The sequence below is a fragment of the Eubalaena glacialis genome, chromosome 2 (genome assembly GCF_028564815.1).
Source record: "Eubalaena glacialis isolate mEubGla1 chromosome 2, mEubGla1.1.hap2.+ XY, whole genome shotgun sequence".
Classification (NCBI taxonomy): Eukaryota; Metazoa; Chordata; class Mammalia; order Artiodactyla; family Balaenidae; genus Eubalaena; species Eubalaena glacialis.
In genome coordinates, this window is record NC_083717.1 from 62612193 (window position 1) to 62633645 (window position 21453).

Here is a 21453-nt window from a genome sequence, read left to right on the forward strand (position 1 = left end):
TCTCAAGACATAGAACAAGATGAAAGGAAAACCTAATCATTTGAATGGTTTTCCTCCTTATGAGAAAGGACACTAAAAACAGAGACAAAGGAAAACAGTGACCATTTCTGGGAGCAGAAGAATCAACAAAGCAAGCGTACCCTGCCAAATTTCAAACCAAGAGTTACCCAATCCAAGGAGCTGCCCACAGATATTTTCTCCAGCTAATCTATTTTAGAAAAGAGAAAAACTCACCAGTCTCGTTTCCAACAGACCCTGAAGGCAGAGATCCGGGAGACTGACATAGTAAGAATTCTTACATTCTGGGGCCTTTCGTCAGTTATCCCAGGGTCTCTTGACTGTAGCAGCTTTGGAGTGAGTAGCGTCCAGCCAGTAAAGTTGCATCCCACCCTCGTTGCCACCTGTTGGGGAGGAAGACGTTTTCCTCTACCCTTCTAGGTTCTTCTGGCTGGTCTAAGAATGAAATTGACATGAGACTGATGTCTCATCAGAAGAAAATAAAACAAAATTTAATAACACACCTAGGGACTTCCCTGGTGGTCCAGTGGTTAGGACTTCGCCTTCCAGTGCAGGGGCTGCAGGTTCGATCCCTGGTTGGGGAGCTAAGATCCCACATGCCTTGTGGCCAAAAAAACCAAAACATAAAACAGAAGCAATATTGTAACAAATTCAATAAAGACTTTAAAATTGGTCCATATCCAAAATAAATAAATAAATAAATAAATAAATCTTTAAAAAAGAAAAATAACACACATACATGGGAGAGACTCAGAAAAACTAACTCGCCAAAATGGCTGAAACCTTCACCATAAACACCATCTTCAGCTGGAGACAAAAGAGGATGCCGGAGGTAGGGGTTTAGGACTTTGAAGGGGCGTGGAGATGGGAAAGCAAATGTTTGGTAAATAAGTGTTTGCTGGCCATGCAGAGACTATGGGATGCAAGGTGGCCTCTGGTCTCTAAGATTCCCCCACCACACGTAGCCCATATTCTTTGCCGATGTCTCTGGTGATTCCTGAAACAGGCCCTCTATCTAACTTCTTCAGGCGGTTAAAGGGAAGGTCAGTTTCTTCCCAAGTCTTTTGGGCCTTGATTGTTTTCATCTTGAAATAATCTGCATTCCAAAGAGACATTTTGGGGTGGCAAGTGTTGCTACCCTACAGGACTATCGCCTAGGAGACAGCCTTTCAGATAGCTCTGAGGGTCTGCTCCAGAGAAGTAAGGGAGAAGCCACGATTTATATGAACTTTTTGCTGGAAAAAAACCATGTAGCCTAACATGAAAAGATTACTGCTAATCACAAACAACAGGCGTCTCAAGTTAATGCTTTTAGTGCTTTTCTATGTAGGGGAAGGTGCAAGAATCCGGGGGTCATGGAAATTTTTCCTTAGATATACATCGTAACTCTCTAGGGGCCAGTATAATCCAAATGCTTCCTGTTTTTCTTCATCCTGAAGTCTCCCTCAGGGTGCACTGAGGGGTTCCCCTCAGGTGGGTGACCGCAGTGGCTAATGGCTTGATCTTTATAGAACTGGAATGGTGGACAGCATTCTTTCTTTACAGTACCCGAGTCTGGGAGGGGCTATGTGGGCTGGAGTCAGCAGGAGGAGGAGGGAGGCTGACCGCTTTGTCAGCTTCTCGCTTAACCTTGAGCTGGTGGTTATAAGCTGGGCCCCAGGGGCCCAGGGCCAGAGTCACCTCGTCAGGCCCTGCTGCAGGAGGAGCAGTTGTAGGGGCAGCATGCTGGCCAGGGGGCTTCCCCTCCACTCAGTCCTGGTCAGAGGCTGCCAGCCCCTCCTGAGCACCCCGCGGGAGGGCCTGGGGCATCCCAGGGTGGGCACTGGAGAGGGAGCCGGCATCTCCACTAAAACCTCTCGCCCCTTCAACGAGATCCCCACCCCTGGTGACAATGGCTGGCTTAACCTATACCGTTTCTGGAGGGAGAAGGGCTCACAGAAAATCCACTATCACCATGTCCAGAACTTCCAGAAGTATGGCCCCATTTACAGGTAAGCCTGGCAGAGGTTGGGGGCTGGCGGGATAGGGCAGCCCTGCTGTGCTCCCCTCTCCTCGCATGGTCTGCCCTCCCATTCCAGGCTCTTGTTCACCTCTGACTTTATTTCTTCCTGCCTGGGGGTGGCAGGAGAAGGGATAAGCCTTCCCAGACAGTGGGTTCACTTCCCAGCCCTGAGGCCTCAACAGTCCCTAGGTCCTATACCCTTTGAAACTTTAGGGAGGTGGGAATGCTAAGAGAACAAGCCCTGACAAATGCCTCCCTGCATCCATTTTCCGCAGGACACCTTGCAAGGTAAGTTTATCATCCCTATTATCAGAAGAGAATGAAGTTCAGAGAGGTTAGGATTCTTGCCCTGGTCACTCAGCTAGAACCTTGTCCTGCTGGGGCCCTGGCCTCTCCCCTTGGCCCTGTGCAGCTCTGGAGCAGCTGATTTTGTCCCTTCCACTAGGCCTGGCTGGAGCCCCTCTTCCCCAAGCATCTGCCTAGCTTACTGCCAGGAGGAAGGGCCTTTGGTCTTTTGACCACTGTGTACCCCACCTTCTTGCCCTGGGATGGGGGTGGGGCCTGGGGGCTGCCCTTGGTGGGAGGCCTCCTTTGTTCTGGTCTAGCAGTTTCTAAGGTGGGTGGGCTTCAAGACACACCTGGGTTCTTTTCTGAGCGAATAGGTGAGGGGGATGGGAGGTGGTGAAGGTGGTGGTTGAGGGCAGGGAGGGGACACCAGGAGGGACAATACTTTACTTTTACTTTAAGTGAAAGTGTCGAGATGGGGAAAGGGCATCGTAGGACATGTTAGCTGGTTGGATAGGTGGGCTGGGGGAGGAGGCTAGTTTGTGTAGGGGACCAGCTGCTCACTCGTCAGGGTCACTTCCTCCCTCTCCCACAATGCCTTTTGTAGTCTTAAGTGCCTTTTTTATAGCTGGCTGGAGGCAGGGCGCCGCCCCGCCACCCTCCCCTGCCCCCTGCCCCCCCGCCAGGCTGAATGTCAGGCTTGGGAGAAGTTTGCTCCTGAGTCTCACTTCCTTGTCTGTCTGTCTGTCTCTTTCTCTCTCTTCCAGGCCTCCATCCCCAACCTCACTTCATAGAGCTCTCTCGTTATCCCCTTCTTCCTCCCCTCCTCCTTCCTTCTCCTAGTTCCTGTAGGAACTCTTTATTTTATAAAGCCTCTTTCTATTTTCTGAGTCACTTTCATCTGAGCCTTGGCACATGTCCTTAAAGTTGGTGTTATTATCCCCAATTTATAGATGGGAAAACTGAGGCCCGGAGAGGAGAAGGGTCTTACCAAGGTCACACGGCTCATCAGGGCAAAGCCAAGGCTGGAACCCTGATTGTCTAACTTCCAGTTCAGTGTGTCACTATTCTAACTATAGCCTTGAAATAACAAACTTCTAAATGAATGTGAAGAATTTAAAATACAAGTTTTGTGAATTTTTCCTTAATACAAGGCTGTTCCTGTTCTTTATCAAACAATTTAGAAAAATTGAAATCAGATACAATCTCAGTTTTGATTATATTTATGTTCCATTCAGAATGTGAATATATTTATACACTATTTGGCGTTGTCCTATAGCAATGTATGGAGGACTTCTTTTCTCTTTTCTCACTTTAAGATAATTTGAAAAGGCAGCATAGTAGCCCATGGTATGGATAAGGCATATTTTTTTAGCCAGTTCTTTAAAGTGGACATTTAGTCCACTCTAGGTTTTTTTTTTTGCTATTAAACATCCTTTTCCATTTTTTTGCTATGAACATTCTCATCCATCAGGCATCATTGTCTGATGTCAGATAGCTGCCTTGGGCTAGATTCCCAGAGGTGGAAGTGATAATAACAATAGCAGTTCAAGGACTTTCCTTAGCTTTTTTTTTTAATGGAGTCAGTGGTTTGAGGTCGTGTGGCAGCTGGGAAAACACTGAGAGGATTTTCTAGGAGGCCGTGGATTGACATATATACACTAATATGTATAAAATAGATAACTAATAAGAACCTGCTGTATAAAAAAATAAAAATAAAATTCAAAAAAAAAAAAAAAGGAGGCCGTGGCTCGCCAAGGAGACTTGGGGAAGGTAGGCCCAGGCTCTATGGGTCAGTGGTTAAAGCAGTGCTCTTTCCATCTCCCCATCCTTCCCTTCCCCCTTCCCCCTCCCTCTCCTTTCTCCAGGAAGAGGGAGGAAGAGAGGGGAGGGAGGGGGGTGAGAGAGGAATGAGAATTTGGCTTATACCTGTATGTTACATGATATTTTACCTTGAAGTGTATCTTTTTTTTTTTTCTTTAGAAATATGTATCTTTTATTTTGCTACTTTACTCTAAGAACTTAATTTATAAATATATTTAATTCCTTTTTTTCCTTAACATTTTTATTGAAGTATAATTGCTTTACAATGGTGTGTTAGTTTCTGCTTTATAAGAAAGTGAATCAGTTATACATATACATATATCCCCATATCTCTTCCCTCTTGCGTCTCCCTCCCTCCCATCCTCCCTATCCCACCCATCTAGCTAGTCACAAAGCACCGAGCTGATCATCCTGTGCTATGCGACTGCTTCCCACTAGCTAGCTATTTTACATTTGGTAGTGTATATATGTCCATATATATACTACCACTCTCTAACTTTGTCCCAGCTTACCCTTCCCCCTCCCCATGTCCTCAAGTGCATTCTCTAGTAGGTCTGCGTCTTTATTCCCGTCTTGCCCCTAGGTTCCTCATGACCATTTTTTTTTAAAGGGTATCTTGAATTAACTTTCTTATGCAAAAGGCAGATGCAAGTGAGAAGTAGAATTTTCTGTTGTTTCACAACAGCTGTGCTTTAATACTATCTGCAAAGTGCTTTGAGGTATATGTATACCCGGGGTCTGATGTTTTACTGTAGTTTTATTTTAATAGCGACAAGGTACTTTGTTGGACATCTGATTCCAGGGGGCAGGGCAGCCACTCCCAGAACTTCAATCCTAGAGCCTAGAAAGGATTGCCTGGCCCGGTGCCTGGCCTGCCTGGCAAGCTACATGGAGTCACTTCAGTACAGGGTCACTCCAAGCTGCCACAAAGGTGCCATGTTTCTGAGCTCTGCCTGGGTGAGAGGGTGGAGGGTGCTGAGGGTGTGGACACACAGGAAGAATGAACATGGAGGACTTGATGGTCCATGGAAGGCCCTGGGTAAGTCTTGGGGATGTACTGAGGTAGGCAGGAGCCACTGTGATGATAAGATAAGCACAAAGCTGTCACTTATAGAATGTCTAACGGGAATCACACCCATAGACTTCATATCATCTTATCCTTCAGCAATCCTGTAAGACAGGTACTGCATTTATCTCCACTGAGGAAACTGAGACTCAGAGAGGGTAAGAGACTTAGGTCACACGGAGAGGAGGCTGTGGAACGGGATCCACTCCCAGGCCTGTCTGCTCTGCGCTGTCAGCCACAAGGTGGTTACAGACGAGCCGAGACCTGTGTCCTGATTGCCCAGGGTGTGCGTGGCTCTCCTCAAACCTTACATCACAGCACCCCTTCTCTGCCCCTCCAGAGAGAAGCTCGGCAATTTGGAGTCAGTTTATATCATCGACCCTGAAGATGTGGCCCTTCTCTTTAAGTTCGAGGGACCCAACCCAGAACGATACAACATCCCACCCTGGGTTGCCTATCACCAGTATTACCAGAAACCCATCGGGGTCCTGTTGAAGTGAGTCTTGGGCCAACTCCCAGGGGCTGGAGGGAGATGATGGGCAGCTGTGGCGAGGGCAGAGGCTGGGGGTGAGGGGCTGGGGCCATGCGGGCCCTGCCCTTTCTTTCTAGCTGGGGCCTCTAGACAAATCCCTGTCATCTTCCTGCCTCCATAAAACAGATGATGGGGATGGTGAACTGCCCTGCCAACCTTCAGCGACATGGTCAGGCAGAAGATCTTACTGAGTGATTAAAGACCTTGAAAAGATCTCATTTACTGGTTCATTCATTAAGTCCCATTTTATTGAGTGCCTACTATGTACCAGTTCTTGTGCTGGGTTCTGAGTCACAAGGAGGGCAGGGCCCTGCCACTGTGAGTCCCTTATAGCCTAAAGGAACAGTGAGAAACATGAACAAATCAGTGTATTTAAATGTAATAGGTACCATTTTCCACCAAATTGCTCATCAAAAATTTAAAATGTGACCATAGCAAGTGTTGGTGAGGATATAGAGCAACTAGAACTCTAGCAACAAGCTCATAGCTTGCTAGTGGGGCTGGAAACTGATGCCACCACTTTGGAAAATGGTTGGACATTACTTCTTGCAGTTGAATATTCACATGCTTATAATGCAGCCATTCTGCTCTCAAGGATATACTCCAAAGAATATCCTGCCCCCCGAGGCGGACATGTACTAGAATGTTTGCAACACGGTTGTTCATAATAGCAAAAACCTGGAAACCACTTAAATGCCCAACAGGAGCATGAATGAATGACAGTGGCACACCCCAGTCAAAAAGAACAGACTCAGTGACTCACAACAATACAGCTGATACCTAGAAATATAAAATTGAGTGAACAAAGCAAATCATGACACCTTTTATAAGAAGTTGAAAACAAGTATACATTTTTAAAAAGTATGTTTTAGAAATACATGTCGGTCAGATAAAACTGTATACAAAAGCAAACAAGGGATTCAGGTTGGTGGTCCCCTTAGCCGGGGAGGCAGGATGTGGGAGGACCAGGTGGGCATCTGTAAGTTATTGTCAAGTTCCTAGTTTTTCTGCTGGGTGGTGAGTTTATAATAACATTCTTGTAAACAAACAAAGCCCCAAAATGACAAAGAGGGCTTTGCATGGATTTATTTTCAAGAATGGGCCATAAGCTGAGAATAAGAATGGGCATTAACCCTATTCTGGGCACCTGAGATTCCCCACCAATGTGAGTAATGCGACGTGTTGGGGGTGCAGAGGTTGGTCAATTGTGTCTGTGCAGGGGTCAGAAAAGGTGATGTAGAGGGGCCCTTGAATGGTAGGAGGTGAGATTGGCCAGGAGCAAGGGGAAGTGGTGAGGAGGGCAGGCCTGTAGCAGAGGCAAAGACTAGAGGGTTTGAAAGTTGCTTAAAGGCTCTAAGAATATGATTTCCTGGCTTGAAGCAGCAGCAGCAGAGAGAGTAGAGCAGGGTTGGGGTTTTGTTCTCCTTCAGCCTCTTTTTTTCCTGTCACACACCTCCCCACTTCTCTCCCCCCTGCCCTGCCCAGGCCAGGCAGAAGCTGGGAGGAGGTGAGGGCAGAGGAGTACGTGGATGTGAGTGCTGGGCTCTTGAGCTGTGGCTCAGCCTCCTGGGAGAACCAAGTCAGCCCCCTCTGTGTTTGCCAGGCCTGGGGTTTGTGACCATGAGGGCCCGAGGGCCCATGTTTTCTCAGGAAGGCAGGAGCCTGGAAGAAAGACCGGTTGGTCCTGAACACGGAGGTGATGGCTCCAGAGGCCATAAAGAACTTCATTCCCCTGCTGAACCCAGTGTCTCAGGACTTCGTCGGCGTCCTGCACAGGCGCATCAAGCAGCAGGGCTCTGGAAAGTTCTCAGGGGACATCAGGGAAGACCTGTTTCGCTTCGCCTTTGAGTGTAAGGGGCTTGAACCTACCTGGACACAGTCTTGGGGGTGGGAGAACCCAGCGTCCCACCTAGAGACCCAACACAGACCCTGAAGAAGTGTCGGGATTGGCTTGAGATGAGCCGCTGAATACATTCTCTGCCATCAGCCACCCAGGGGGAGCTGCATGCTCGCATCTGATTCATGCTATGGGGGCAAGAGTCTCTAAAATGTAGGTCCCTATTGCCACTTTCCTCCAAAAGCCAGGCTTGGCTTGGCCCTTCATTCCGCAAATCTCCCTCTCCTGGGAAGAGACTTTCCCTTTGAGGTCTGGGAGGGAAGGGGTGGGTTGGGTTAATCCAAACAGGGTATTGGAGGATGTGTAAGAGTTATCCAGATGGAATAAGGAGGTTGGACAGTGTAGGCAAAGGAAACATGCACATGCAAAGGCCCTGTGGCTTGATGGGGGCTCATGTGGTCACTTCAGGAGATTTGGAGTACCCAGAGTTTGGCATGAAATCAGCATTCAGATTCCTGACCCAGGAGGTAGGAAAACCTTGGAGTTGTTGTGTCTTCTTATGTCCAGACAGAGTGGGCCTTGGATGGCCAATTACCAGGGATTGATGTCCCCCAAGCACCCATCTGACATGTTTCAGGAAGTATTTAGCCACTTTGGTCAATTATAGATGAGAAACCTCTCTTTCCAGGAGGAAAGCGGAGAGGCTGCTGGGGGTGCTGGGGGAAGAGGGGCAGAGCAGTTTCATCCCAGCCTGGGCTGGAGGCTCTGCTTCCCACTCAAGTGATCCCTTTTTAGGGTCTGCCACATGACCCTCTGAAGGACCTGACTGGCCGCCAGAAAGACAGTTTTCCTTAGCCCTGCAATTTTAGCCCTTTGGGACTCAGGCCTCAGTTTCTTTACTGAAGGAAGCTGAGGTTGGGTGCAGGGGCTCTTATGTGTTGGGAGGGATGGTTTCCTGGAAGCAGAGGCTCTCAGATGGTCAGGTTGGAAGAGATTCCTCAACCTTGCTTCCCCTGCAGCCATCACCAATGTCATGTTTGGGGAGCGCCTGGGGATGCTGGAGGAAGTAGTGGACCCTGAGGCCCAGAAGTTCATTGATGCCGTCTACCAGATGTTCCACACCAGTGTCCCCATGCTCAACCTCCCTCCAGACCTGTTCCGTATGTTTAGGACCAAGACCTGGAGAGACCATGTAGCCGCATGGGACATAATTTTCAATAAAGGTGAGAGTTGTACCCTGGGCAGCCATATGTGGGGGCCAGTAGAGCCCTGTCTACCTCAGGAGATGGGAAATCCAGGCCTGGGTTGGCGGGGATGTGGTTTGGGAGAGTGGGGAGAAAGAGACAGAGGGAGAGAGAAAGTCAGCAGGAAGCCCCAGATCTCAGCCTGCCTCTTTGTCCCAAGTTATGTCAATGAGCACTGGCTTGCCATGTAGAAAACCCACCCTCTGGTGGGCAGGGATGGGCATCAGGAAGGCCCAGAAACCCCTGAATATGGTGGGCTGAAGGCTGGCTAATGGGGATGATTAGACTTTTCTGGAGAAAGAGGATTTAAGAGGTCCATCATATTCTTCCAAGGAGCCCGTGATTCCCAACATGGGTTAAGGACCAGTATTTCAGACACAGCTGTGCTTGGTGACAGAGTAGGACTTTGGTGAGAGAGATTGGTAAAGGGTGGAGAAGGCTGATTGGGATGTGGTGAAGATGCCAGGCCTGGAGTCAAATCCTGCCCCTGCCCCTGACATCCTTGTGACCTTGGGCAAGTCATTATCTTAGATGGACTTCTGTTTCCTTATCTGTAAAATGGGGATGATAGCACTTACCCCAAAGAGCTGTGGTCAATAAATCAAAAAAACAGATATGGAGGATTTAGCAGAGAGGGCTGCTCAGAAAGATGGCAGCCTAGAAAGTGCAGGGCTCTGGAATCCCCAAGCCCCTGTACCACCTCCCACAAGAGATCGTGCTCCTTCCCTCCCCTCTGCAGAGAGCCTCACTCCATTTTTTTTTTTTTTGGCCGCATGGTACAGCAGGCGGGATCTTAGTTCCCCAATCAGGGATCGAACCTGTGTCCCCTGCAGTGGAAGCACAGATTCTTAACCAATGGACCACCAGGGAAGTCCTGGCCTCACTCTATTTTCTTTCTTCCTGCCCCACAGCTGAAAAATACACCGAGAACTTTTACTGGGACCTGAGACGGAAAAGAGAGTTCACCAATTACCCAGGTATCCTCTACCGCCTCCTGGGAAATGACAAGCTGCTCTCTGAGGATGTCAAGGCCAACATTACGGAGATGCTTGCAGGGGGCGTGGACACGGTGAGGACACAGTGAGGTGGCTGTAGGGGCACATCCTGTCCCTTCCTGTGCCCCTATGCCCCCTCCCACCAGCCTGCCTCGTTGTCTGAAACCCTGTCCATGTGGGGTCCATCTCCCTCTCCTGACTCTACTTCCTAGATACTAATCTCCTAGGAGGGTGAGGTCAAGCTGGTCATGCATGGAGCATGCCTTGAGGCTGATCCACCATTTTTTCTTTGCCTCTGAGGAGGGAGTGACTAGGCACACGTGGGTGGCACAGCTCACTCCGAGTCAGAAAGGAAGGCAGGACCTCAGAAAAGCTGCCCCTGATGTCTGAAGGCATCATCTGTGGTGTCTCCCAGAGGCCGAACAATACCCCAGAAACTTCAGTTCTTTATTTTTTTTAAAGGTCCTGGATGGCCAAGTCCTTTTTTTAAAAAAATTAATTAATTTATTTTTGGCTGTGTCAGGTCTTCGTTGCTGCGCGCGGGCTCTCTCTAGTTGCGGCGAGCGGGGCCTACTCTGCGTTGCGGTGCGTAAGCCTCTCATTGCGGTGGCTTCTCTTGTTGTGGAGCACGGGCTCTAGTGCACACGGGCTCAGTAGTTGTGGCTCGTGGGCTTAGTTGCTCCGCAGCATGTGGGATCTTCCCGGACCAGGGCTCGAACCCGTGTCCCCTGCATCGGCAGGCGGATTCTTAACCACTGCGCCACCAGGAAAGCCCCAGAAACTTCTGTTCTTGAAAGTCAAAACTTCTCTGTCTTATGTGCCATCCCTTTTTCCAATACCTTAAACTTTCTCAAGCTAATGTGATGGTGAGGGTTAATTCTTTAGTGTTTCGTGGTTATTAGTTATGGTTTGGGCACTGAGACTATAAAGGTGAGTATAGTAGACTTCCAATCTCCCAGATAGCTCAGAGAGGAAGAGTATATTAGCTTGCTAGGACTGCCATGACAAAGTACCCCAGACTGGGTGGTTTAAACCACAGAAATATATTGTCTCGCAGTTCTGGATCAAGGTGTCAGCAGGGTTGTTTTCTTCTGAGGACCCTCTGCTTGGCTTATTGATGGCCGTCTTCTTCCTACATCTTCACATGGTCTTCCTTCTCTTCTTATACAGACACCAGTCCTATTCAGTTAGGGCCCACCCACATGACCTCATTTTACCTTAATTACCTTTTTTTTAAAGGCTCTATCTCCAAATACAGTCACATTGTGAGGTGCTGGCGGTTAGGACTTCAACATATGAATCTGGGAGAGACACAATTCAGCCCATGACAAGGAGGTAGCACGGACACAGATGACTACCTCGCCGTATTATAGGGCTGGATGATGAGGCATGTACCAGGTACTGACAACGCTGAGAAGAAGGGAGAGACTAACATGGCCTTGTAGGGCAGGGAGAGTGTTCCATAGAGTAAAATCAATTTGTCTTTCCTCTTGTTGCCAGGAGGAGAGAGGAGGAATAGCATTTCATGCCTGGGGAGAAGCATGTGTCATGCTTAGGTGAATAACTTGATTTCCCAGGTATCATATTTACATTGTACTCTAATGCAGGCGTTTCCGTCCCTGGGCTGCAGATGGAGCCTTTGAGCATATTTTAAATATAGTTCATTGTCAGTCATGTAGAAGAGATCTCCGAAAAAAGCTCACCTGCACCAAAGCAGCTATTATTCTTAAGTAACATTTATTAAGCGAGTACTATATGGCAGGCAGGGTCCTAAGCTTTTCGCATGTGTTAACTCATTTAGGATTCACAAACAACCCTTTTTTAGATGAGGAAACTGGGGCACAGAGAGGTTAAGGAACTTCATCAAAGTCACACAGCTAGTAACTTAGTTGACTACCTTATTAAACAAGTATCTCCTGAGTACCCATTCTGTGTCAAGCCTTGGAAGTACTGAGACAAATACATGCATTTGATCTGAGCCTTGAGGAAGGAGTACACACTTGCTTCCTAGGTTGGGGAAGGGAATTGTAGGAAAAGGGAGCAGCGTGAGGAAGATTTCTGGGCTTCAGGAGCTGTGTGTAGCTCATTGTGGCTGCAGCATGAAGAGCATGTTGGAGAGAGGTGGCGGTGGGCTGGGAGCAACAGGCAAGTGTTGGAGGGGGTCCATGGGTCCGGTCAGAGCCTCTGGACTTGATCTGGGGACTCCAGGGAGCCAGGCAAGGATTTCAAGCCAGGAAGTGACTGGATGGCATTTTTTCACAATTGTTTCTGCTGGAAGGAAGAAGGAGCGTGTCCAAACCTCTTGGACCAAAATATGGTCCTTGGTTAGATAATATGCCAACAACTCATGTCCTAGCCCTAGGGCAGAGGGCTGTTCCAGCCCAGGGTCCCACCACTGAGGAATCTGAACTGTGGGGCTTGATGAGGGTCACTCATACCTTCAGTGAAAGTTAACAGTCACGACCTTGGGCTAATACTGAGATTAGCTGGTTAATCTCAGTATATACCACGTGCTAATTGCAATACTGATAGAAAACAGGTCTGGTTGTTCTGGTTTCAGCATTTTTGAGCCTCACTTTATGCTATGCTGCTATAGGCAGATGCTAAGTTCAGGGGGAAGTTCTACTGGGGAGAGGGCTGGTCATTTAACAGGCATTTCAAGATGAATGGCAATCATTCAGGAGTACAACCATTACAGAAGTAGGATTTGGCCTCTTAGGGCCTCTGGAGTCCTTTGGAAGAAGACATTAGCTATGTGGATGACCCTCTGCTGGCTGGGGAGATGGGTGGACTCTGGTGACATGAGGGGGAGGGCAGGGACAAGTGCTGCCCCAAACTTTCCTGCCTGGGCCACAAGAAAGTCTTCTTGGACATTTGCCTTCTGAATTGTGTTTTGTTTTTTGTGGATGGTGGTTTCTGGATACTGGGAGAAGGGTGGGGAGAGGTGTTTGGCAACGAAAATTTAGCCTGGGTCTAGGTGCCCCAGGAGTGACCTGTCCTCTTGGTTTTCTGTACCCTCACACTCCCTGCCAGACATCCATGACATTGCAATGGCACTTGTATGAGATGGCACGCAGCCTGAATGTGCAGGACATGCTGCGAGAGGAGGTCCTGAATGCCCGGCGCCAGGCCCAGGGAGACATAAGCAAGATGCTGCAATTGGTCCCGCTCCTCAAAGCTAGTATCAAGGAGACACTGAGGCAAGCCCACCCACACCTATGCCTGTCCTCCCCCCACCTCCCACAAATCCCTGGGCAGGGTCAGGGTGGTGCCTGCGCACAGGGTTACAAGAATGGGCTGGTGGAGGAGACTGGTAGCAGGAAGTGGGAAGTCTGGGGAAGATAGCTGGGAATAGGGAGAAGGGTCCTGCCTCCAGGTCCTCCAGTGTGCTGCAGCTGGGGCTGAGATGCCATGCTAGGTGCAGGGCTTTGTCCAGGCCTTAGAGCATCAGTTTCTGAATGCTTTTCACTGGCAGACTCCACCCCATCTCCGTGACCCTACAGAGATACCTCGCAAATGACTTGGTTCTTCGAGATTACATGATTCCTGCCAAGGTAGGTGCAGCAGGAGGGCTGCAGGCTCTGTCAGTCAGACAGACGAGACCAGGGGCAGATTGCAGTTGTGTACAGATGGGGGCGATGGGGGCTTCTGTCCTGCCTTTCTTCCTGGAGCTGGCTGGTGGGGTCCTTGGTGGCAGTGGTCCAAGTCCGAATGAAGGGCAGAGGTGGTGGACACAGTGGGTGATGGTCTTTGGAATGTTGCTGGAGTGTAGGGTTAGGAGGGAGATCCCACTGGCTGCCTGGGTCTCTGGGGACCCTCTGGCGCTGAGGAAAGGGGCAGGACAATCCCTTGGGCCGTGCCTGGCCTAGTGTCTTCAGTCACGCCCATTTGATGGGCGAGGCTCAGGGAAGGGGGGGGAGGCCTCGTTCAAGGTCACACAGTGGGCAGCGTCCTGTGCTGCACAGCTGGGTAGCCAGGCTGGGGACTGGGAGTGCAGATGCTGGGTAATGCTCCTGGCTGTGAGGAGGTGAGGCTTACTCAGACCTCTGCTCACTGTGCCCCCAGACATTGGTGCAAGTGGCCATCTATGCCATGGGCCGAGACCCTGCCTTCTTCTCGAATCCGGACAAGTTTGACCCAACCAGGTGGCTGGGTAAAGACAGGGACCTCATCCACTTCCGGAACCTGGGCTTTGGCTGGGGTGTACGGCAGTGTGTGGGCCGGCGGATTGCTGAGCTCGAGATGACCCTCTTCCTCATCCATGTGAGTCAAGCCTGGGGACATCTGTCTCCCATTACTTTGTCTCCCCTCCTCCACAATTCCCTGCTGTCTCCTCTCTGGGGACATCCACTCACCACCCACTGGTGCTCCCTGGTCATATGTTCCCCACAGTGGTGATGGGATGGGGGTGGGGTGGGAAAGGTTTTGTAGAAACCAAAGTGAAAGCCCGAACCAAGGGGACAAAGCACTAGTGGCGTGTTCAGGCTCTGCGCAGGGTTCAGTAGGAGCTGGCAGTAGACCCCTTGGAGCCTCTCAGATCACACTCAACAGGCACTGCTCACAGGTGAATAAGGCTGGCCTGGGGGAGACAGACCCTCCCTGCCTCTCTCCTAAGCCCACCACCCCTCCTTCTCAGATTCTGGAGAACTTCAAGGTTGAACTGCAGCATCTCAGTGATGTGGACACCATATTCAACCTCATCCTGATGCCCGACAAGCCCATCTTCCTTGTCTTCCAGCCCTTCAACCAGGACCCACCCCAGGCGTGATTGGAGAGGGTGGGCACTGCCCTTCCCGTCAATCAGGCTAGCAGGGGTGTGGGAGGACGGCCCGAGGGGGTGGGGCCCATGGAAGTGTCCGCATCTCCAGTGCTTGGTCCCCACCCCTGCTCCTTTCTGGCCAGCTCTGACCAGATGGAGTTGGCGCTCAGCCGAGGCACCCCTCTCACACCCCACCTCTTCCCCCTCTTCTCCCATCCCATGAAGGCAATAAACGGCTGAACTCTGTAAAGTGTTTTCATTTCCATCTGACCCCTAAGGTATCCATCACTCCTGTAGAGATGCTCCCTGACCCAGATCAGCAAATAGATCTGAGCATGAATGGGGAACCCAAGGCAGCTGCACTTGACACCGTTTCTGCTGGGACCCACCCACCTACAGCAGCTCAGGAGCCAGCAGGATCAACCTCCCTGCTGTCCCGGTTGGGTGTGAGGCAGAGTTGGTGGACGGCTATTGCCGCTGCACCAGGAGCTACTGGCGCAGCAGGCAGAGGGACAAAGAACTTGGCAGAGTTCTGCTGAGAGTACAGGGCAGCCTGAGAGGTGTGGGCCAATCTTGGCTACCAGGGCAGGCCCACCTATCAGGAGGCTCGTATAGGGCTCTGCTTGGCTGAGCCCTGGGTGGGAATTCCCTGCGGGGTCATGAGGACTTCCTGCCAAGGTCCAGCCAGAGTCTTGGGCATGTCCAGGGACGATGTGGTGAAGAGACTGTGGGTGAGGGGCTGGCGTGAGGTGACCGACCCTGGGGACGAGAGGACAGCATGCTTCCTCTACCCCACCTGACCCTTCTCTGGGCTTCCCCAGGCCTTAACTTCCTGCTCCAGTGGGACGTGCCCTCTTGTCCAAGCTCTGGGCATTAGGCAGGGAGACTGGGGCAGAGTCTTTGGTGCATTATTTGGACTGCCTGACAATGGTCCCAATTTTGGCCACCTTAACCCCCTCTGAGCTTCATGACTCCTGACTTGACCAGGTACCTGATCCTTCCTGGCCCTTGGCTACCCAAGTCTAAGTTCTTCAGGTAGACGGGGGGGCTAGTGCCGCTAGGGACAGCAGCCCAGCTGGCTTGGCCTCTTCTCCCAGGATCTGCAGGTTCTGAATCCATTCTTGGAGCCTTTCTGCTTTTCCTCATCACAATCCTCTTCCTTGTTGTCTTTCTCTCTCCTTCCTGCTTCCTTTCCTTTCTCCAGGCTTGAATCATCTTTGCTTGGAAATGTTAGTGTTGGAAAGGGCCTTACTGTCAAGGATGTTAAGCTCTTTGGGGATAGATGGGGCAACTGAAGCCCAGGGAGGTTGCTTGAGTCACCCAAGGTCACACAGCATGCTTGTAGCCAGAAGCCAGGCCTCCTAACTCTCAGTGGAGGGCTCTTTCTTCTGGCCCTATCTGCTTTTCTGTCCCTAGACACATTTAGACACAATATTCCCAGCTCAGCCTAGCCCTGGCAAATGGGGTATTTCATACTAACATGTAACTGATTGTTACAGGCAGGTTTCAAGTCTTTCGCTTCCCAAGAAACAGATAAACCAAACTTGAAAAAAGGAATTTCAGATATGATAGATGTTTGGGTGCAGGTAGGAAGTTCCAGCCTCTCACAACAGCTGGCCTCTGGTGGTCTCATTTCTTCCAGAGGTCTGGACAGGCCTTGTCTCCCTGGATCCTGCTTTGGAAGGCCTCTTCTCCCCCATCCCCACCCGCCCCCTGTCTGGGGTCCACTAAGGCCTTTGGCTCTCCAAAGATGGTAGCTCCTGGGACAGGCAGGAGGCTACAGGGCTACAGCAGAGGACCCAGGCCCACAGTGGGGTCTGGAAGGAGGAAGCTAAGGCACCCCAGGCTGCCCTGCTCAATGAAAGAGGTGCATGCTCACTGACCTACAGCGTTTATTAAAGTCATTTTAGGGAGTGGGGCTGAGACACCTCAGTACACAGAGAGGGAGGCCTGCTCCAAGACCGAGGTCTGCTAGGACTCAGTCTGCTGGGATTTAGAGAGCTTGTTGAGCTTAGTCTATGAGCTGGGCATCAAGGGGTCCAGCTTGGAGGGTCGCCTTTGGTTCTTGGAGAGGGTGGAGGGGTTCTGTGGTGGGCAAAGCAAGAGGAAGTGAGTATGCCCCTGCCCCTGCCCCTGCCCCCAGCGGAGTGACTCAATAAAATGCATCTTGCCTGGCAAGTCATGCCTCAGAGGACCCAAAATCCAGCAGGCCATGACTTCTCAAAGATTTCCAAACTCATTTCACCACAGCAGGTCATACCTAATTTCTGCCAAAGTCTCCAGGGCTCAGCGGGTGAGTTTGCAAAGGTAGCCCTGTGTTCCTCCCAGTTCCCCCATCCCTTTCAGGCCTTTCCAGCAGGCTGGAAATGAGCAGAGTACTGATGGTTCAAGAGCGGCAGCAATCAGGGGGTTTGCTTTGGGGGGTTGGGTGGCCCAGGGCTGAGCTTGAGGGACAGTTGTGAATAAGCCTATTTGTTCTTGGGCAGCTGGCAGTGTTTCTCTCTGGCAACATGCCCCCACCTCTGGCAGGTCTGCAGCACTGCAGTGGCCCAAGAAGTGCGTGTTCATGGGAGAATCTTAGGCACTGTGGAGTGGAGAGGGGGCCACAGCTACTCTACCCATGAGCAAATCCAGTCCTAAAGTACAGCCAGTGCCATAGCATTCGAGAAATGCCCCTGTGGGCAAACTGTCAACCACAGCCCCTCCTTTTTGATACTCATCACCACCCGAAGGGGAGGGGGTGTCTTGGCAGGGTTCTCTATTCCCCTTAGACAGGCGGGGGATTGAGATGGGGCAGGGGCTTCGGCTGGTAACTGAGCAGAAGTTGAGCCCAGGTCTTCTGACTACCAGCCAGGGAGCAGGGCCCCCTGGACAGGTTTTCACAAGGTCCGGTGACTCGGGGGTGGGGTGGCTGCCAGACCCACACCCCGAACCCCACAGAGCTCCTCCAGAGGGATCACTCACGGACTCATGTGTGATGATCGTGTTGGAAGGGGGCCTCAAGCCATACTCTTGCTCCTGCAGCCGTGTGGCCAAGTCCTGCTTCTCTCGTCCCCAGCGTCGAGCTGAGTCCTCTAACTATAGACATGAAGAGACACAGCTGGAGAACCACTGGGCAGCAGCGCCCATCCCTGAGAGCTGGGACAGCCCAAACCTCAGCCTGCTCTCTGAGCAGAAAGCAAAACCCTGGGCAACGTGGGCTTGCTACCTTCCCAAGAGACCTCAGGATAACAAGGGTGGGTGGACCAAGCGACAGTTTGAATATGACTGATGGACCCTCTCTGAGTTCCACCAACATATGGAGCTCCAACACTGGTCACAATGAGCCCTGACCCTCCTGACACGCGGAGTCCCGTCAGTCCTCAACCACGGAGCTTCAACACTGGTCACGATGAGCCCCAACCCTTCTCAAACGTGCAGCCTTGGCCCTGGTCACAAAGGGAGCCCTGACCCTGGATGCAGACTGAGCCCCGACCCGCCGTACCCACTGAGTCCAAACATGGTTAAACAGGGAGCCCTGACACTCCAAATACAGGGAGCCCCAACCCTGGTCAAAAATTGAGTCCTGACCCCCCTCACACATAGAGCCCTGATCCTTTTCAAACACAGAGCCTCAACCCTGGTCACAAATGGACCCCGACCCTCTTCAAACATGGAGTCTGGACCCTCCTCACACATGGAGCCCTGACCCTTCTGAAACACAGAGGCTGAGCCTGGTCTCAGGCTGAGTGGTGAGGCTATCTGGCCTGTGTGACCCCTGCACCTCACCTACCTGGCTTTCCAGGGAAAGAATCCGGCTCTGAGCGCGTTCCAGCTTGGCTAGGAGGTTAAACTTGTCTGAATTATTGGCAAGAAGATCCTGTGGGCAAAGCAGAAACTCACACATGGTCCCCACTGGGGGCTGTAGCTATGTGAGCTCAGGAGGCCAGGTGACACTGAGGGCGAAATCAGCCAGGTCTGAGTTCCAAATTCGGCTCCCCGATGCAGAGCCTCAGACCCAGGGCCAAAGACCCTGAGGCCAACGAGCCTCAGACCCCTGCCCGGAGTTTCAGACCTGGCATGTGCCTTCTTCACAGTTGTTCTCCCCACATATTTTGAGTGTATGAAATTTTTGCACACCAACTTTTAAATGTAAAATGCACCAGGGAGTACTAGGTTAGTGCACAGAAAGGAATCTTGAGCTGGGGGTCATTTTGTAAAGTGAAGGATCTATTTGTAAAGCAAACGTTCCCCGTCCTCCGCACTTTACATGGATGTTCATGCATCAGGTGTGCTTTCAAACAGAACTCACCTCCTGCGAGTCCTGGGATGAAGAGAAAAACTCTCTTGTGCCCAGCCCACCCCGCTTTTGTAATTCCAAATGTTCTGTCTTCGGGTTTGCATAAAGCAGGGGCACCTGTAACAGCCTCGGAGGTAGGGAGGGGCCAGGGACACCCACCTATGTGGGCAGGGTACCCTTGCAGTGGCCTGGGCCATCTGTCTCTTGCAGCTTCTCTGCCAGGTCTCCTCTTGTTCCCAACTCCCCAGGGTCCACCTGGGATGGGGGAAAAGGGCTCTCCAAGGCTGTACCAATCCCAGGAGATGCTCCAGAATGGAGTTCTGAGAGGCCTGTGTGAAGCCCAACTGCAGGGCAGCCAGGTGGCAAAAGGGGTCAGGGGTCAGTTAGGGGCTTGCTTTCCCTCCCAGGATGCTAAATGAGGGTAAGGGTGAAGCTTTCAGACTCGTGTGTGTTCCCCAGGGGAAAGGAGCCAAGGCCTGAGAGCCAGAGACTCTCCAGGAGACTCCAGGCACATTGGAGACCCTGGGAAAACTTGCTCCTGGTCTTGGGCTTCAACTTGGATTGTGCCTGAGTGATTTCTGGGTGCCTGGTGACCTGCGCAGGCAGGCCCAGGCCAAGCTTGTGCTGCTGGCTCTTACCGGCAGGGCCTGCTGCTGCAGAATGATGGGGGCCGACTGGTGGCGGCTCTTGTCCAGCTCTGCCCGCAGCCTCGAGTTTTCCGCCAGCAGCATTGAGTAAAGGTCAACAGGCAGATTCTCTCCCGTCGGACCCGGGGGAAGGCCAGAGGCTGAGAGCATGGGGAAGGCTGTGGAATGTGGCCATAGATGTTCATGAGATGGGCTTTCCTGCCTCCCTGTCCCTGGTCCAATCTGCCTCAGCGTTTTACTTCTTACTGCCCCTCCTCTGCTCCCAAGCCTTCAATGGCTCCCTACTGCCCGTGGGATCAGGTCCATACTCCTCCTCAGGCCATCATTCTAGGCTCTTTAGAATCTGACCCCAATGTTCTCTCTGATCACTCCCCCACCATTTGTCCTGGGTCTGTTTCAGCATCTCACCTCTATTTTCCTCCCTTCTCTGCTCCTGGCATCGTCACTCCCCAGGCCTGTGCCTGACTGTTTCTCCTCCCTAGGTTGCCTTCTCATCCCTCACCCTAACCTCAGGGTTCCTGAAAGGTGGACACAGCTTTCATTGTTTCTCAAAGACCTTCCAAAATGCCCCCTACCGACACCCCCATGCAGTGAAGGCTGACACAGGGCTGGGCTCACAGGGGTCCCCAGTGAGGTGGCACAGAAATCCTCTGCTTGGGCTGGCCTGATGCGGGGTGACCTGGCTCCTTCCTGCTCATCAGAGCTGCCTCTGATTGGCAGTTCTAGGTGGCTTTGGTTAACATCAGTGGAGAAAACAAATCGTTGATTTAACCAAAGTTCTTTTGTGTGTTTTATAGAAGCAGACTCTTTGAAGATACAGGGAGATGAGCAAATAATTTGAAGGGTCCTGGAGTTAAGAGGTTGGGAACTGCTGCCCCAGACAGCCCCTCTTTGCAGGTAGCGCATCTCTGCTCGCTCTAATCTCAGAGCATCTTCTGGAAGGTCTGAGCCTCTTTCTAGCATGGCTCACACGCTGTGTCCCCTCCATGTGTTCTGAGGGACTCCCTGGTAGGAGAAGGGAGCTTGGGGGACCTCTGGAAGTGCTCAGTGCCTGACGGAGTGGGGAACTAGCACCCTCTGCTGCAGTTTGAAGGTGCTCCTGAAACTGAGAGGCTCCAAGAAGGCAGGGCCTCCAGGGATGGGACAAAAGCCGGGGACCAGACTCACCCACACTGGGCTTTCCCTGCAGCTTGTTCTGCAGGGGCTCGTTCCTCTGCCGCAGCTTGCCCTCCAGCACCCACTCCATCTTCTCAATCACCTGGAGGGCAGAGCACAGAGGCTGGGATGGCCTAGGGGCTCCACCCCTTCCGGTCTGTGGCTGGGCCTGGGCAGCCGGGCCCTTCTGGCACCTGCCTTCTCCTGGTGCCTCACGGTCTCCTCCAGCGCCTTCACCTGCTGCAGCTTGTCCTGGTATCGCCTCAGCAGCGCCGCCTGTGGCTGCTGAGCCTGGTGCAGGAGGAGCAGCTCCTTTTCTCTATCATTCTTCTGATGGTGGGGGAGGGAGGGGAAAGGGGGGAAAGCAGGGGTGCCCTTGACCCTCAGGGTCCACCCCAGGCCCCTCTGCTCCGTCCTCCACTGCCCTGGCCCCCTGGCCGCTATGTCCCTCTCCCTTCTGGCCCCAGACGCTCCCGCCCGAGCCCCCTTCCCCTCTGCCCTCCAAGCCCAGGCTCACTCGAATCAGCTCGTTCTGCAGATGCTGCACCTTGTCCCTCAGCTTCTGCACGTCCAGCTCACTCAGCAGCAGCTTCTGCTTCATGGACGCTGGTGGAGGAGGAGCGGCTCAGGGAGGAGGCACCTCCCAGTTCACATCGGCATAGTTGGGGGGCGGGGGGGGGGTGTCTCTCAGTCCTGGGGTTTGACACAGGACTGGACTCTCAGTTTCCCATCTCAGAGAGGACCCAGCCGGGCTCCTACTAGCCTGTGTCCTGGGAAAGGCTCCCGCCACCCCGTTCCCTTGGTGGCCTG

The 21453-nt window shown here is 51.8% G+C and overlaps 2 protein-coding genes across 2 annotated transcripts in view; one reads left to right on the forward strand and one right to left on the reverse strand.

Annotated features, from left to right (window-relative positions):
- The first annotated feature begins 1740 nt into the window (after positions 1-1740).
- On the forward strand, positions 1741-14571 carry LOC133085059 (cholesterol side-chain cleavage enzyme, mitochondrial). The gene is made up of 9 exons (XM_061181920.1): positions 1741-2009; positions 5536-5691; positions 7378-7577; positions 8584-8787; positions 9720-9877; positions 12837-13003; positions 13279-13357; positions 13869-14066; positions 14440-14571. Exons 1-9 carry the CDS (start codon positions 1741-1743, stop codon positions 14569-14571), a joined length of 1563 nt encoding a protein of 520 aa, XP_061037903.1.
- Positions 14572-16533: 1962 nt separating this feature from the next.
- CCDC33 (coiled-coil domain containing 33) overlaps positions 16534-21453 on the reverse strand; it is a 115893-nt gene continuing 110973 nt past the window's right edge. Inside the window, 7 exon segments of the mRNA XM_061181429.1 lie at positions 16534-16647; positions 17527-17640; positions 18335-18421; positions 19480-19646; positions 20656-20746; positions 20842-20973; positions 21161-21249. Coding sequence (XP_061037412.1) covers positions 16534-16647; positions 17527-17640; positions 18335-18421; positions 19480-19646; positions 20656-20746; positions 20842-20973; positions 21161-21249 — 794 coding nt within the window.

What these genes read in the sequence shown, in the direction of transcription:
- LOC133085059 (XM_061181920.1), top strand. Translation starts at nt 1,741, where the DNA reads ATGCTGGCCAGGGGGCTTCCCCTCCACTCAGTCCTGGTCAGAGGCTGC. An exon ending in GTTTCGCTTCGCCTTTGAGT is followed by an intron (nt 7,578 to 8,583) that starts GTAAGGGGCTTG and finishes CTTCCCCTGCAG; the next exon opens with CCATCACCAATGTCATGTTT. An exon ending in ATTACATGATTCCTGCCAAG is followed by an intron (nt 13,358 to 13,868) that starts GTAGGTGCAGCA and finishes CTGTGCCCCCAG; the next exon opens with ACATTGGTGCAAGTGGCCAT.